Genomic DNA, 15,997 nt, shown 5'->3' on the forward strand with positions numbered 1-15,997 from the left:
ATGATCCCCAGAGTGCAATTAGCTGACAGCACAAGGCCATAAAGGAAGAGCTCCTTAAGTGGCAAAGCCAGACCATACATGACAAACATAACAGGTCATACATAATACCTGATACAGTCTCTAAGCCTTGGAGTCAACACAGTGGAAGGAGAGGGATAAAGCATATGCACAAATTAAGACAATTTACAATATCAGAATTGAATTATGGCCAGTTTCTTTTGCTTTGTTTTCTACCTTAGCTTTAATATGGCTATTTTTTCATAATTAAAAGGCACAATATATGTTGATATATAGAAAATGTTTATGATATGATCTTGATTAAAATATGTGTTTGGTACAATTTTAAGTTTGTAAATATATGGAAATGAATGAAAAGCAATGTAGATAATGTAAAGCTTATGAAAACAAAAATAATTTCGTTCACTTCAATCTTGTTGAAAGTCATCTATTAAAATAGAAATTGCCATTGATGAATGAAGGAGGGAGGGAGGAAGGAAAGAAAACTTACAATATGGGCATACATTTTGGGGTATGCCAAAAAACCTCCCAGAGAACATTCCAAACAATAACAAAAACGAACTGACTAACCAAAATCTGAAAATGAACTAACTAACCATTAGATTTTCATTAAACTATAAGTGAACTATAAAGATGCAACCAGTGGGGCACCTGGATGGCTCAGTCAGTTAAGTGTCTGACTCCTAATTTCAGCTCAGGTCATGATCTCACAGTTCATGAGTTTGAACACCACGTTGGGCTCTACACTGACAGTGTGTAGCCTGCTTCAGATTCTCTCTCTCCCCCTCCCCTGCTCAAGCTCTCTCAAAATAAATAAACTAAAAATAAACAAATAAATAGGCAAGTATTAAAAAAATAATAACCTTATTTCCACAGCCTCAATATAAATCATAATAAATCTTGGTTACTTGACATGTCACACAGGAGCAACCTCACAGAAGTTGAACTTAATGACTGAGCCTTACGTCATTCTGTATTTATAAGTAGGAGATGTGCAAAGACCCATCACACATAAAAAGTCTGCCTTAAGAAAACTACATTGTGAGACCACATCTTCACATAAAACCCTGAGAAGAGAAAGATCACAGAAGTAGGACTTAAATCCACTTCAGGATATCCAACTCATAAGCTGATTATCAGAGCTATGTGTTCACTCCATGAGGAACTTTTCTCCTTGGTCTGATATGATTTGGTCTAAAACCTCAAGGGATTTCAAACTCAGTCATAAAGAATATGCCTTTGGGTATACTTTATGACAAAAGTACATACACTATTATTCAAAGGATCCATACAGAATTCAAGCTAAAACCAAAATAAAAGTACAAGAAGTGCTTGAATGCATTTAAAGATGGTTGAAACAAATGATTTTGTTTAGCAAAGTTATTAATATTTGAGTGGGGTCATGACTCAAGGCTGATCTAGAGCCTGACACACGAAGCTGATGCTTGCCAATCAAATTCCCCCTCTAATAATTAAATGAAAAACAAAACGAAACAAAATTGAGCTACTTGCACTAATTAGCTGGGGCTGAGGATGAAAAGAAGCTGAAAGTCATTTGTTAGGGAGAGAGGCAAGATGGCCAGCAAGGACATGAAGAGAATTCTTGAAGTCAACACCATCAGGAACAAAATAAAACATAATAAACAAAATAAACAGCTATGCAGAAAAGGGAAAAAAGGGGGAGGGGCGCCTAGGTGACTTGGTTGGTTGGGTGTCCAACTCTTGGTTTTGGCTCAAGTCATGATCCCAGGATCGTGGGATCGAGTCCTGTGTCGGGCTTTGTGCTGAGCCTGGAGCCTGCCTGGGATTCTCTCTCTCCCTCCGTCCACTCCTCACCACTCTCCTCGACTCACGCGCTCTCTCTCTAAAAATAAAAAAGGTTATGTGGAACATTGATGATGACAAATGCTGGCAAGGATGTGGAGCAACAGGAACTCTCATTTGTTGCTGGTGGAAATGCAAAATAGTACAGCCATATGGAAGACAGTTTGGAGAATTTCTTATACAACAAAACATACTTTTTCGTTTGTTTATAAAACTAAACATACTCTTTTTTTTTTTTTTTTTTTTATTTATTTATTTTTGGGACAGAGAGAGACAGAGCATGAACGGGGGAGGGGCAGAGAGAGAGGGAGACACAGAATCGGAAACAGGCTCCAGGCTCCGAGCCATCAGCCCAGAGCCTGACGCGGGGCTCGAACTCACGGACCGCGAGATCGTGACCTGGCTGAAGTCGGACGCTTAACCGACTGCGCCACCCAGGCGCCCCAAAAACATACTCTTAATGTAAGATCCTACAACTGTACTCCATATTTACTCAAAGGAGTTGAAAACTTACATTTTCAACAAAAACCTGCACCAGGATGTTTACAGCAGTTTTATTTATAACTGCTGAGACTTGGAAGAAACTAAGATGTTCTTCAGTAGGAGAATTAATAAACTGCTGGTACATCTGGCAAAGGAATATTACTGAGTATAAACAGAAATGAGCCATCAAGCCATGAAAGACATGGATAAACCTCAAATGCATATCACTAGTAAAGAAGATAATCTGGAAAGGCTACAAATTACATGATTCCAACTACAGGACATTCTGGAAAAGGGAAAACTATGAAGACAGTAAAAAAGGTCAATGGTTGCTAGGGGTGGAAGCAAAGGGGAGAGATAGGCAGAGCACAGAGGATTTTAGGGCAGGAAAAATACTCTGTGTGATTATTAACATGATACATGTATTTCATTATATATTTGTCCAAGCACATTGAACATATAACACCACAAATGAACCCTAAGGTAAAGTATGGATTTTGAATGGTAATGATGTGTCAATGTAGGTTCATCAATTGTAACAAACATACCACTCTGGTGAGGGATGTTGATAGTGGTGACTTTATGCATGTGTAGGGGTAGGAGGTATTTGGGAAATCTCTATATTTTTCTCCAATTCTGTGAACATAAAACTGCTTTGAAAAAAACAGTCTTTAAAGAAATGTGCAGAGAGATGCAAAGTCACTGTGAGAAAAACCAAGATGGCCAACAGGAGAAAATGCAGGAAGCAGCCAGTTCCCGGGGCTGCCTCAATTCTCAAGAGCCTTTAATGTCATGTACACCCTCAAGGTAAACCTTCACTCAGCTATTGCTACTTTAGTGAGTTTCTGCCCCTGCAATCAAGAGCAATCTGGAGCAGGAATGGGTTCTAGAATCAGCAACAGATCCTCAGAGAAGGCGTGGGATTAACTATAAAATCGTCATCAAGTAGGGGACAATGAGGATGTTCTCGTCCTACAATACTGCCTATTGAACCCTCCAAAGATAGTTTAAAGATTCTTTACCGTTACTCTCATTGAAAGATAGAATCTGATTTCTCTCTTCTTGAACCTTGGTGTAAGTGGTTTGTTTGACAAAGAGAAGAGAGCAGAGGTGACATTCAAAATCAGATGGTCCTAAGAAGTCTTGCAGCTTCTGCCCAGGATTCTTAGCATGCCTACTTTGGGGAAGCATTTGCTTAGAATCAAGCTGTCAAGGTTTGAAAAGCCAAAGCTACCCAGAGAAGCCACACGAGGTGCTCTGGACAACAGCCTCGCTGGCATCATTACCAGCCACAAGTGGGAGCCATCTTGGACATCCATCCCAGTCAAGCCTTCAGATGACTGCAGCCCCAGCTGCTATCTGCCTATAATCACATGGAGATCACAAATGAGAAGCACCCAGCTGAACCCAGTCAACCCACACAAATGTGCGACAATAAAATAAGTTTCAGGGGGGCGCCTAGGTGGCTCAGTTGGTTAAGCGGCCGACTTCGGCTCAGGTCATGATCTCGCGGTCTGTGAGTTCGAGCCCCACGTCTGGCTCTGTGCTGACAGCTCAGAGCCTGGAGCCTGTTTCAGATTCTGTGTCTCCCTCTCTCTGACCCTCCCCTGTTCATGCTCTGTCTCTCCCTGTCTCAAAAATAAATAAAACGTTAAAAAAATAAATAAATAAATAAATAAATAAATAAATTTTCAGGATGACCTGTTATACAGCAATAGATAACCAGAACGCCTGTCCTCCTCAAGAACACTAATATGATTCCCACTAGGAAGGAGGCAAGAAGTGAGGGCAGTAAGGCAGACAGGGAGCATGTGCGCTGGCAGTGGGGAGGGTTATCATTTTAAACCTACTTAGTGTTCGGCAGCAGTTTAAATGGTGAGACTGAAGAAAGGACTTTAGGGAAGAAACTCCAAGTTACAAAAAATTGGTTAAATAAATACACTGTTCCAATCATAGCTGTATAAAATCATGTAAATCCACACATCTGTAACAGGCATACTCACTGTATGCCACATGACAACATTTGAATAGAATATTCCCATTTACAATATATTCTTTTCTTGCGAGCAAAGCATAGGAGTTGCGCTAGTGGGAAAAATGCAACAGCATCAACCTAAGAATCATGAGTTGCTCCTGTAGCACGGAGTCAGAATGAAGCCTCCAAAAGCAAATATTTATGCTGCTCAAGTTTACACTTATAAAAAGTATAAAGACATGCATGGAAATGAAAATCACCAATTTCAGGATAGGGTTATCTCTTGGGAGACGGAAGAGGGAAAACCTATTGTGTCAGATACGGGAGGGCCTCCAGTTGCATGTGTTACATTTGACATCTTATGTTAAGTGGTAGGCACATCGGTGTGCCTTGTATCGGTTTTTTTTTTTTTAATTTTTTTTTAATGTTTATTTATTTTTGAGAGAGAGAGAGAGAGAGAGACAGAGCATGAGCGGGGGAGGAGCAGAGAGAGAGGGAGACACAGATTCCAAAACAGGCTCCAGGCTCCGAGCTGTCAGCACAGAGCGCGACGCGGGGCTCGAACTCACAAACTGTGAGCTCATGACCTGAGCCGAAGCCAGACGCTCAACTAACTGAGCCACCCAGGCGCCCCTCTTTTTGTTTTTTAAACAGTGAGGATTAACTGAGGCTGAATGTCATGTAAAAAAGATGAATGATAAAAACTTGCCTCAAAAAATGGTCTCTGATACACTGCTATACAGGCATAAAAATAAGCATACAGGAATCACCGGTAACAATGGGAATACAGGCAACAACGTCAGGGTCATATTGTAGGAGACTGCAATTAAGATTGCTCTTCATGCCATGTTTTCATCAGTGGTCATAATCTCACCAATCCCTTTCAAAACCAGTGATGTGAGCACATCAATTCTGTCACTTGAAATGAATATAAACTTCCATAAGCATTGGATATATTACACACACACACATACATACCAATCAGCATCTGTGTGTTTATGTGTATGGATCTCAACAGGAAGAGACTACTGTGGACCCATCGTCAAAGCACCATTGTTCAAAAAGCATGTTTACTTGTCTCCTTAAAAATTGTTACAGAATGCTATTATTTTCTATTGGTATGCAAGTAAGTTTTACTGACTATGAGCTTTAAAAGAGAGAGGTTCATCCTTTGACATTTTTTTTTCCTGGTGAATATTATTTCATTTCTTTTTATTTCAATGGAGATTTATTTTCCTGCCAAATAAGTTAATCATCACTTTTATATTGTCCTTGAAAACAGTAATGGCACCACTTGCATTTCCTTATCTGAAGACTTGTTAAGATCGAAGGATCAAGAATTGAAGATCCCAGACCTCTCAGGATTTCAATCCTCTTATTTCACTGGATGCAGAGAAGACAGTCAACACACAATTATTATGTTAAGGACGGATGCTTCCAGACAGATGGCATTACCTGTGTTATTTCTAAGCAGCAACACAGTAATAACAACAACGTGGTGAGAGATAGTATGTTTCCAAAGTCACTGGGAATCTACTTGGAAATGGGTAGTGACAGACCCCTTTCCCTTTGCCAAATTTACTGTGAGCCCCACCATCACTGACAGTGACCCCCAATCATGTCCCCCTACAGGGGCTGAGCTCCTGACCCGAGAAGGGGAAAGATGGAAAGAAACAGAAGGTATATACTTGTGCAGGGATGCCTGAGGATCTGGGTCTCTATCAAAACTCCTACAACTACCAGCCTGTAGAAAACCAAGGTATGGAGAAAACAGAAACCACAAAGAACTTTTCAGACTCAGAGTTTGCAAACCCCAGGCTCAGCATTTCGTTTTGTCTTGAACTGTGCTGAACATACCACTACTGTTAAGTGTGAATCTACAGAAATGCTCAGAAAACTGAAATCAAATTTTAACTGAAATCTAATCTCAGTGCAAACAATGACATTAAAAATTGAGTCAGATTTAACCCTTTTATCCACATCAGTGACACCGAAGATTTATCTCTTCAGTTAGAGATTCTACTATTTCAAAAATAAATTAATAAAGGGTATTAATTTTATTCCCTTTTTCTTCCAAAAACTTCCTCCAAATTTACTATCATTGTGGTTGTTTTTCTGAAACAATATAATAAAACAGACTATTAGCTTTGCTAAGTGCTATGAAGGTAACGAGACAAAGGCCTCCTGACGGATTTTCCCTGTTTTTGCAGAAAACAGACAATAAAACAGAAAAGGCTTTCTTCAAAGAAATGAGCAGCTTCAGTTACAAGTGAAAAGTCAGCCATGTGTACTAATTCTCAGTAATAACGAAGCAAGGGGAGCTCCCCGGGGACTCAGAAGTCACTGCCTGGCATGCTCGGGTGAACTAAGAAGGGGGACTGGCCACGTGACCCAAGCTTTCAAAGCCCTTTGTATTCCCAGGCGGAGAGACGAGGCTTTGGAGCTCACAGGACTCTCTAAGGTGTGTGTCTGGCTCCAAGGATGGGAAAATGCTGTCGCAGCTGGCAAGGGAAGGTGCAGCTGCTTTAAAAACACACTGAAGATGGGATCATCCGTCCCACTGTTCAGAGATCTGAAGGGTCTGGATTGTTTGCTACCTACAGGATTGCTCACTCGAAAAATAAACTCTCTCATCTTAAAGCAGCGTTGGTGGCGGGAGCAACACGGGAGACTTGAAACATCGAGGACCCTGCTGTCTACCAGCCTTTGAGATGAAGGACGGCAGACCTCCTTTCACAGATAGTTTAAGTAGCTGCAAAGCCCAAGTGGCTCCAGTTTTAAGCCCGTGTTTAGATCAGGTTTGAAGAAGGGCTACGCCTCTTTACAATGACAAGGCATCTACTTCTGATGCCAATCTGTGCTTTGGGTTTAAAACGGGCGACCACAGACAAGAGAACAAGACCACCTACGGCAGACAGGACGCGCCACAACCCATCTCCCCGGCACCCAGGCCCGGGTGCAGGCAAAATGTTTTCATTAAAAAGAAAATAAACCTCCAGATTATTGCCAAAATCTCGAGGAGTTTCACATAATTAATTTCACATTTTAAATTCTTACAGAGATGTACAATCATGTCTTTTCAAGCAGGTTTAAAACCTGACTTTTTCAGAAAAGCAAACCCATGTGACTTACAGAAACACCCTGTTAGCTCAAGTCCCGTGCGCCAGCCTGGAGGCCAGGCCAGACAGACTGTGGCCATGCCACTTTGCAATGAGAAAATCTAGTTACTCAAATGAACACTATGGTTGTTTCAAATGAAGACTGCTTACCAGGAAGAGTAGCTGTTACACCTTCTAATGATATTCTTTTTGATTATTATTGTGTGCTCTTTTTATTTAGGACATTAAAGCCTCCCTTTTTCCATCCTGAATGCTCCTAAAGTTACAGGACAAGGGGATCCTACTTGGCCGTCTATGACAGGTCAGTGATCAAACAGAAAGAGAGTCAGGCACTAGCCAAATTCCACCTAATTCTTAAGAACTACCAGGACTAGGACTTCTTAGTTCCTGCTGCATTCAAGGAACCCCCATTCAATGTGAGGACAATAAGCCCTTTCCAAACAAAGGTTCAATATTCTCAGGTGTTTGCCCTTTAGATGCCATTGCCATCTAAACGCAATGATTTTCAAGAAAAGATTATTTTGTGAGTACCACTCCCTGCAGAGAACAAGCTAATTAAAAAAAGTAAGTGACCTCATCTTTCTCACAAGAAACATAGGTTTAGATGGAAAATATACCGATATTGTATTGCCCTAGTGATCAAAGTCTGTTTACTTAACCAACCTTATCTTTAAATAGTGCCAGTCTTTGTAGAAGAGTTTAATTTACTTAAAGTATTTGCATTCACATGAACAAACCTGTACATGAGATAAAACAAGACATCATGTTTTGCAGAGCTTAAGAACAAGATGCAGGTTGTTCATTCATATAAAGAAATACTCATTCCAAGCAGTTTGGACAATGCGGAACAGTCAGCCAGTTTTTTTCCAGTGTCCTTTTTCCAGAAGCACAGAGAAGCTTGAGGAGTCGCTGGTATTGTAAGGTAAAGCAAAGCACAGAGCTATGGCTGCTGACTCCAAACGACAAATTTAAGTGCCTGACCCAGCAGAGGGTGCCATGAGGAAAGAACGTGCTACAAATTAACTTCAGAAAAAGGTTAGCAAAGATTTTTTTAAAGGCCAAACACTTCTGCCACAAATGACCTCTACTGCAGAACCAACCAAAAGCAATGATGGATTTAACAGGCATGACTTAACAGGCAATAAGATCAGGAACGTTTACCCTTCCATCTCAGGAATGGTTGTCCGTGCCCTAGAAGGCTCTGCCCTTGCACAGGATCTGTGGTTGAACAGAAGCCTTAGTCCATGTTAGGTTACCATGGTGGGGATATACATGTGCAATAATCTTTTCAAACACAGAGTTCTGTAAAAGGTACTTACACAGCCTCCAGCAAGGATTTCTGCTGCAAGTGGGACCGAACCATCTTTGTGCATAAATTTATCCCTCACAAAATCATTCACCTTAAAGAAAAATATTTATGGAAGATGATGAAAAACATAAAGAAAGGCATTAAACACACATAAATATACAACTGTAAGTATGTTCTTTTTCTAAGTATACTGAAGTAATCATAAACTGAGTAAATTAAGAATTGTAAGAGTTTGAGAAGTACCCTCAACTACATATGTAGTTTGTCTTCTGTCTGTCTATCTATCTATGTATCTTCCAGATGTTTCAGGGAGAAAGAAACTGAAAGAGAGATGGCCAGGGGAACCTGGCTGGCTCAGTCGGTGGAGCACGTGACTCCTGATCTCAGGGTTGTGAGTTCCACCCCCACATTGGGGTGGAAATTACTCTTTAAGTAAGAGATTACTTAAAAATAAAATGTTAAGAAAAGAAAAGAAAAAAGGGAAGGGAAGGGAAGGAGAAGGAGAAGGAGAGGGAGAAGGAGAGGGAGAAGGAGAGGGAGAGGGAGAAGGAGAAGGAGAAGGAGAAGGAGAAGGAGAAGGAAAAGGAAAAGGAAAAGGAAAAGGAAAAGGAAAAAGGAAAAGGAAAAGGAAAAGGAAAAGGAAAAGGAAAAAGAGATGGCTTATAAGCCTAAAATGTAAATATGTCTGGCAACCACAAGAGCATAAGAGAGACATACTGACATGAGGAACAAAATAAAACCATATGATTTAGAAGTTAAAAACTATTTCACAGAGTTTGATTAAAAATCACTTTCAAGTCTTCTAACAAAATTTAATCTAAAACAAAACTTATTACTGAGACAAAGTTGAATAAGCAGAATTTTCAGCTTAATAGAAATTCAGTATCTAGGGATTCTCAACATCAGTAACATTAATTAATTAAGTATCATCTACTCAAATTGGTATGTACTACAAGCAATTTTAAAAATCAATCATGGTTTTGGAAGCTACAAGCCAGAGAAGATTAGGTGTCCCAAGGTCACGCAGTAACACAGTAAAAAAATCTCAGGCACCATGGCTACAGAGCCCAGTCTAAAAGTAGAGTTGAACTTCCTGGGGCTTTATGACCTTCGTGATAGAAAGGCAGGATCCACCCATTCCACAAACTTCCTGAAAATCGCCCGTCTGTTACACGAGAGCCTGGCAGTGGATAAAGGATCAACTTCAACTAGAACTCAGACTCCTGAACATGTGGCCCAGCAGATGCTCAGAGAATATACCCAAAACATGAATTCTATAAACAGCACATGTAATTGAACTTCAGAGTCAGAAAAATCTGGTTTCGAATTCTAATCTTCCCACTCATGAATTGTGTGAACACAGGTAAACACTTAAACCCCGTGGACCACACTTTCCTTATCTAACCTCTGGGTCACACTTTGCTTGAGATTAAACACTAGCAGATCATATGTGTTGTGCCTCATATGGTCGGTCTCGAGGCAAAGTTAGCGGCAAGTGCTGCCCCCTCTGCCGCTGTGGCGGTGGCGGTAGTGGTGGTAGCAGCCGCTGTAAGTTTTGTTCAAATACAACATCACATGTGTGGATGTTCGGTGTTCAGTGGAGGACAGCAAGAAGCTGGGTGTCACGAGGGCCTCGGTTGAGATTAGCCAGCGCCTCTGAGGAAACACAAACCCACTATTTCCCATGAGACTATCTGCTGGACTCCTGCGTGTATGCAAACTCCCTTCCTCAGAAGCATCAACTCAAAAGACTTACTGTAAGTTTTATGGCCTTCTCTGGGGCAACTCCCAATAACTGTGGCAACAGACCTAAAAAACAACAAAAAGTAGAAGTATGTTAAATAAATTACTGTTAACTAAACAAATCAACAGCTCTAAAGAGGGGATCGCCATCTAAAAACTGGGGCAATCTTTGCGGCGATTTTCTGCTATTCCTTTTAACGAGAATACTCGGAATGGTATGTGTAAGTACTAATGTGTCTCAGAGCCACATCAGGCCCAAGCAAATTCCCTCTCATATTCTGGGTCGTTTGCATGTTGAGTAAGTCAACAGTATTAGTGACACAGGAAATCTCATTATTCCGTAAGTTTGTTCTTTTCCCTTCTGCCTCTGAAGTAAGTGAAATAAGTGCACTGTAGTGAATAGATTATTTTTTCTAACACTCTTCTCATCCCTCCTACCCCCAAAGGCCCACAGTTTAGCCATTCATTCACTTAGCAACAAGCACAAAACAAGGTTCTTGCTCAGACCAGCCTCAGACGGAAGCAAGGGAGAGGCTTTTCCGAACACGTGACAACTAGGGAAAAATGCATTTCTGGAAGGGGAACAGATAAGGCAAAGAAAGCAGAGTAGGAACAAGCCTGGTGTGCTCAAAAATGAGGGTGAACCTTGGTGAGCCGCCTCGTACAAAGCAGGAGTGAGGCATGACACAGGTCGGGGCCAGATGCTACCACCACATGGTAGGCCAGGGTCCTGAGTTTGATAATATTCTAAGTTCAATGAAAAGTAATTACAAGCTTCAATCAGGAGAGTGATATGCTAATTCATATTTTTAAAAAGACCAATTCTTGCTGGTGGGTGGAAAAAAGACAGGACATACTAATGGGTGTGGGTGTGGGTGCATGCATGCGCGGGTGTGTGCACGTGCGTGTGTGGGTCAGGAGAGGAGACAGCAAAAGAAAAAGTGGGTTTGACATGAATACCTGGGTAGAGATGAAGGGGTGAGAAGTGAAGAGTTCAGTTTTAAACATGTAGGCTGAGTGGGAATTACGAATCAGAGCATAAGGGAGAGGTTACGGCCGCTTCCAGGAAAGGAACTTAGAGCAGGAGCAGACCTATATAGGTAAACTAAAAAATATTATTATTTTCATTTGTTCTTTCTAAGAAAATAAAATCAAAGGCATATGCCTTTTCTTGGAAACACGCAGCAAGCTATCCCTGAGGATCAGAATACATTGTTCCCGGTGTCATACTGCTGTCCTCGAGAGGGGCTTCATGATGCTAGCCTTTGTTTATCAAGGACAATTTTCTAATTCATCGACATAAAAGGGTTCACTTGCAAAGTCTTCTGAGATACCAGCCTGGCACACACTATTCTTCCTAAGCCCACGGACAAAAGTTGCTACTAGCATGAGGGCTGTGTGTATCCACCCTGCAGACATGTTTTATTGAGTAGCGCAGGGTTTCAAAGATAATTTGAGCTTATTGTAAAGACAGAGCAATCAATCGATTGATCCACCCATCCATCTGACAGCCCTGGACCTCTTTCCGACATCATGGCAATCTGCTCCAGCTGGGAAAGGCTCTACACTTTAGGGTCTGAGCATCAGTTCACCAAGGTCCCCCCCATCTCCAATGCCAACATGGCAATGAGGACAACTGACAGTTGTCATTCATCATTTTCTTGCTCTGCTGATATCATTACAAGAAAGAGGTGTTTTTCTGTGCTTCTGGTTCTAGAAAAAGTACATATAAAACAGCCTTATCATTTACAAAAAATGTGAGAAAGCTCATTTCATTGTGGAACTGAGTGATGAGGATGATGCTAATGAGAATGTTGTTTAAAAGGAACTAACTTGGGGCGCCTGGGTGGCTCAGTCGGTTAAGCGTCCGACTTCAGCTCAGGTCACGATCTCACAGTCCGTAAGTTCGAGCCCCGCGATGGGCTCTGGGCTGATGGCTCAGAGCCTGGAGCCTGCTTCTGATTCTGTGTCTCCCTCTCTCTCTGCCCCTCCCCTGTTCATGCTCTCTCTCTCTCTGTCTCAAAAATAAATAAACGTTAAAAAAAAAAAAAATTAAAAAAAAAAAAAAGGAACTAACTTGAAAACAGTTCACAAATTGTTCATTGTGTGTCAGGCACTTTACTAACTCATTTAATCCTCATTATGAGTTTGCAAGGTCTTCTCTAGGCAGCCACTCTTTGAGCCTGCTGCACCCCAGGACCACAGCTGATTGGACGAGGGTAAGACACCTAAGATAGATGCAGCCACTGAGTTCAGCAACCTGGGCCCTGTGATCTGGTACCATAAGTGGAGCCAGCCAACTATCTATAGAAGCCAAAGTACGGAAAGAGCCTAAATGTCCATCAACTGATGAACGGATAAAAAAGATGTGGTTTATACATACATTGGAGTATCACTCAGCAATCCAAAAGAATGAAATCTTAACCATTTGCAACAACATGGAAGAAACTAGAGGGTATTATGCTAAGAAAAATAAATCAGTCAGAGAAAGACAAATACCATATGATTTCACTCATATGTGAAATTTAAGAAACACAACAGGTGAACATAGGGGGAAGGGAAGGAAAGGAAAAATAAGATAAAAACAGAGAGGGAGACAAACCATAACAGACTCTTAAATAACAGACTCTTAAATACAATGAGGATTGCTTGAGGGGAATTGGGTAGGGGGATGGGCTGACTGGGTGATGGGCATTAAGGAGGGTACTTGTTGGGATGAGCACTGGGTGTTATGTGTTAAGTGTTGAATCATTAAATTCTATTCCTGGCGGGGGCGGGGAGAGAAGTAGAGCTAGCCAGTTAGGAATCTTCCCCCAGGAGCATAACCGAGTCCTCAGAGGTGAAGAGCCAGTTAGCACAGGGGCACAAACTGAGAAGACGCCCTGTGGAGTGGGGAACGTGGCATGATGAAGCCCTGCAGGTGCTAACGCCACAGTGAAGCCTTAAGAAAATAAGGACAAGAAAAGGAAGTGAGATGGCAGAGAGGAGACAATGGGAAGCAAATGCCAGAGAGAGAACACAGCCCACGAAAGGTGCGCAGATGAGAGGAGGAGCCTGGACGATTTTCTGGTCCCTCCGAGGCCAGCTTCTAGGGACATTCCCGCCCTGGGATCACTGCGAGAGCTCTGCCTTCCTTCTCTCTCAAGTAAACCCTTACCCGAGCTCTGCTCTCGCCAGTTTGAATAGGGCTTTGCTCTTTATAATCTAAATAACCCAGAGCAGCACAGAAAACATGAACTATCGGGCAAAGCAAGTGCTCTTATTCAAAGGAGGCAGTGTTCTCTCCTTCTAAACTACATTCGCTTGTGAATCTTTTACTTATACCCTATGAAGTAATATGATGTGTCTAATAGGAGAAGAGAGGCTTTGTTATTACGTTATAAAAGTACAATGTTAATTTCTACAGGTAGAATATCAGGATGAGCTGCTGTAACTACATCTTAGCATTTACGATTCCCATGTCACTCTGTATTCAGGTCAGGGACCAAAATGTTTAGTTAAATATTTACTTTCTAGATGTATTTTTCTCATCATTAAATTGTAGACCAAAACCATGGATGAGTTGAAAGCACTGTGATTTAAATGATGATCTCTTGTCTGTAGAACTACCCTGTGACAGTCTTTTAAAATGATTAATAAAAAACAGCCCACAGAGCCAAATGACTACGGTGTTAGGTACAATCACTTCAGCCAGCATTTTCAGCTACTGAGATTTGTCTTTCTCACTACAAATTTAGTAATGCACCGTGAACAGCAAAAATAAAAACCAAACAAAAGAGAAAAAAACCTGTATTTAAGAATAAATATAGGGCAGCAAATATTTATTTGTTCAGCAAACATTTACCAAGTGCCTTTTGCATGCCTGGGACTGGAAGGAACTGGGATGGACATAGTAAATCTGTGCTGCCCCCAGGAGAGATTCTCAGTTTAAAAGAAAAGGGAACCCTAGGTGTCTCGGTGTGCCCAAAAGGAGATAAACCACCTTAAAAAAGAGCGGTGAGTGCCACAGCCCAGAGTATCAAAAGAACTATGTGAATGTGTTGGAGAACACCAGTTTCTTACAGGAGGGAGGATGGCGTCAAAGAGGAGGAGGTCCCTGACCTAGATCTTTAAGGACAGGCAGAGGTTTACCAGAGAAAAGAGATGTGGGTAGCATGCAGGGCAACGTGGCCAGGCAGAGGGAATTGTGAGTGAAAGGCCCCCAAATCTCAAGTTCGTGGCACATTCAGGGTTGGGACAAGATCAGTGAAGGCTGGTCAGAAATAGCAGCGGTAGGGATGATGACAACGGCCTGTATTGGGGGGCACTTACTACATTCCACACACTGCTCTATGGGCTTTTTGTGAATCAACACATTTAATCCACTCGAGTCAAAAGAGTAACAGTGCAAAGTTATGTTTATCCCATCAACAGACACTGAAGCTGACTGCAAGGAGCCTGCCCAAGGTCGCTCATCTGTTAGATGGGGGAACAGGTTGAACCCAGGCGGTCTGATTGTAGGGGGTGACCCTACCTGGTGCCCTGTACCACAACTTCTCTCCCATGTCACGCGAAGAAGAGTGCACCAAATTCTGTAGATACCTGGGGTGGCTTTTAAAGTAGAGAGTAAAGTTTAAAAAGTAAAAAGTTCTAGAGGCGGGCGAAAGAGAGATGATCAAGGCAGAGAGCTAAGACTTGGAGAGTAATTAAGAGGTTAAGGTAATAGAATTAGAAGCCCTGAGTTTCACCAAATGAATAACTTCAACTCAGTAAGAATAAAAGCAAAGTACAGATCCATGCCTAAGACTTGGGCCAGATGTTGGCACATGGGGAGTCCTGGGTAAGTACCATTCGTGTGGCAACTGGCCTGGCTAAATGAGAAAACAAAGGTGGCTGTGGACGGCAATCTGAGTGGCACTACAGATGTGGGCCTTGACACCATCAGCCCTGGGTAAATGCCCTTCGCAAGTGGTCATGATCCGTGGGACAATGGCAAGTCACAGAGTTGGGAATTTCAATAACCCTCTTGGTTCCTTGACTTGGTGGGGGGGGGGGGGGGGCAGGAGAACGTGGCTCAGTAACGCCCAAAACAGCCAGTCTTGCTACAGCACTTCAATACGATCACACTGAAGTTGAAAGTACATATATGTATGACATCTGGGTAACTCAGCAGAAAAATTAGGCTTCTAATATAAGATGTTTCTGTTGGAGTCTGGAAACTCATTTTAACCATCAGAAACAGAGAATGGATGTGTGTGTTGTTTCTAACTTGTCAAAACAGCAGTCTATTTTCCAAGTGCCTCAAATGAAATTTATTAGTGTGGTTAGTTTTCTAATCTTCTCATTTTAGTTCAGCTCCATCAGCACATATGGCAATGCTTCCTTGGCAAACTTTACCAGAAGGCTGCTAATGCGAGAAAAGATTTACAGGGTACAATATTAATATAGTATTTTGTCTTCAAATTTCATGGGGTTGAGATATAAATCACACTATCCCTTTTGCAACCCAATGGGAACTGAGCTGAAGATGTGGGAACGAAGCCCACA

The 15,997-nt window shown here is 41.7% G+C and overlaps 1 protein-coding gene across 3 annotated transcripts in view; it reads right to left on the reverse strand.

Moving 5' to 3' along the window:
* Positions 1 to 15,997, reverse strand: part of SLC25A13 (solute carrier family 25 member 13) — a 183,860-nt gene that overhangs the window by 43,857 nt on the left and 124,006 nt on the right. For all 3 annotated transcript variants that reach the window (XM_042918249.1, XM_042918240.1, XM_042918257.1), the window contains 2 exons: positions 10,485 to 10,537; positions 8,739 to 8,819 (listed from right to left, as the gene is read on the reverse strand). In XM_042918249.1, coding sequence (XP_042774183.1) covers positions 8,739 to 8,819; positions 10,485 to 10,537 — 134 coding nt within the window. The remainder of the gene's footprint in view (positions 1 to 8,738; positions 8,820 to 10,484; positions 10,538 to 15,997) is intronic.

Source organism: Panthera leo, chromosome A2 (genome assembly GCF_018350215.1).
Source record: "Panthera leo isolate Ple1 chromosome A2, P.leo_Ple1_pat1.1, whole genome shotgun sequence".
NCBI classification, from domain to species: Eukaryota; Metazoa; Chordata; class Mammalia; order Carnivora; family Felidae; genus Panthera; species Panthera leo.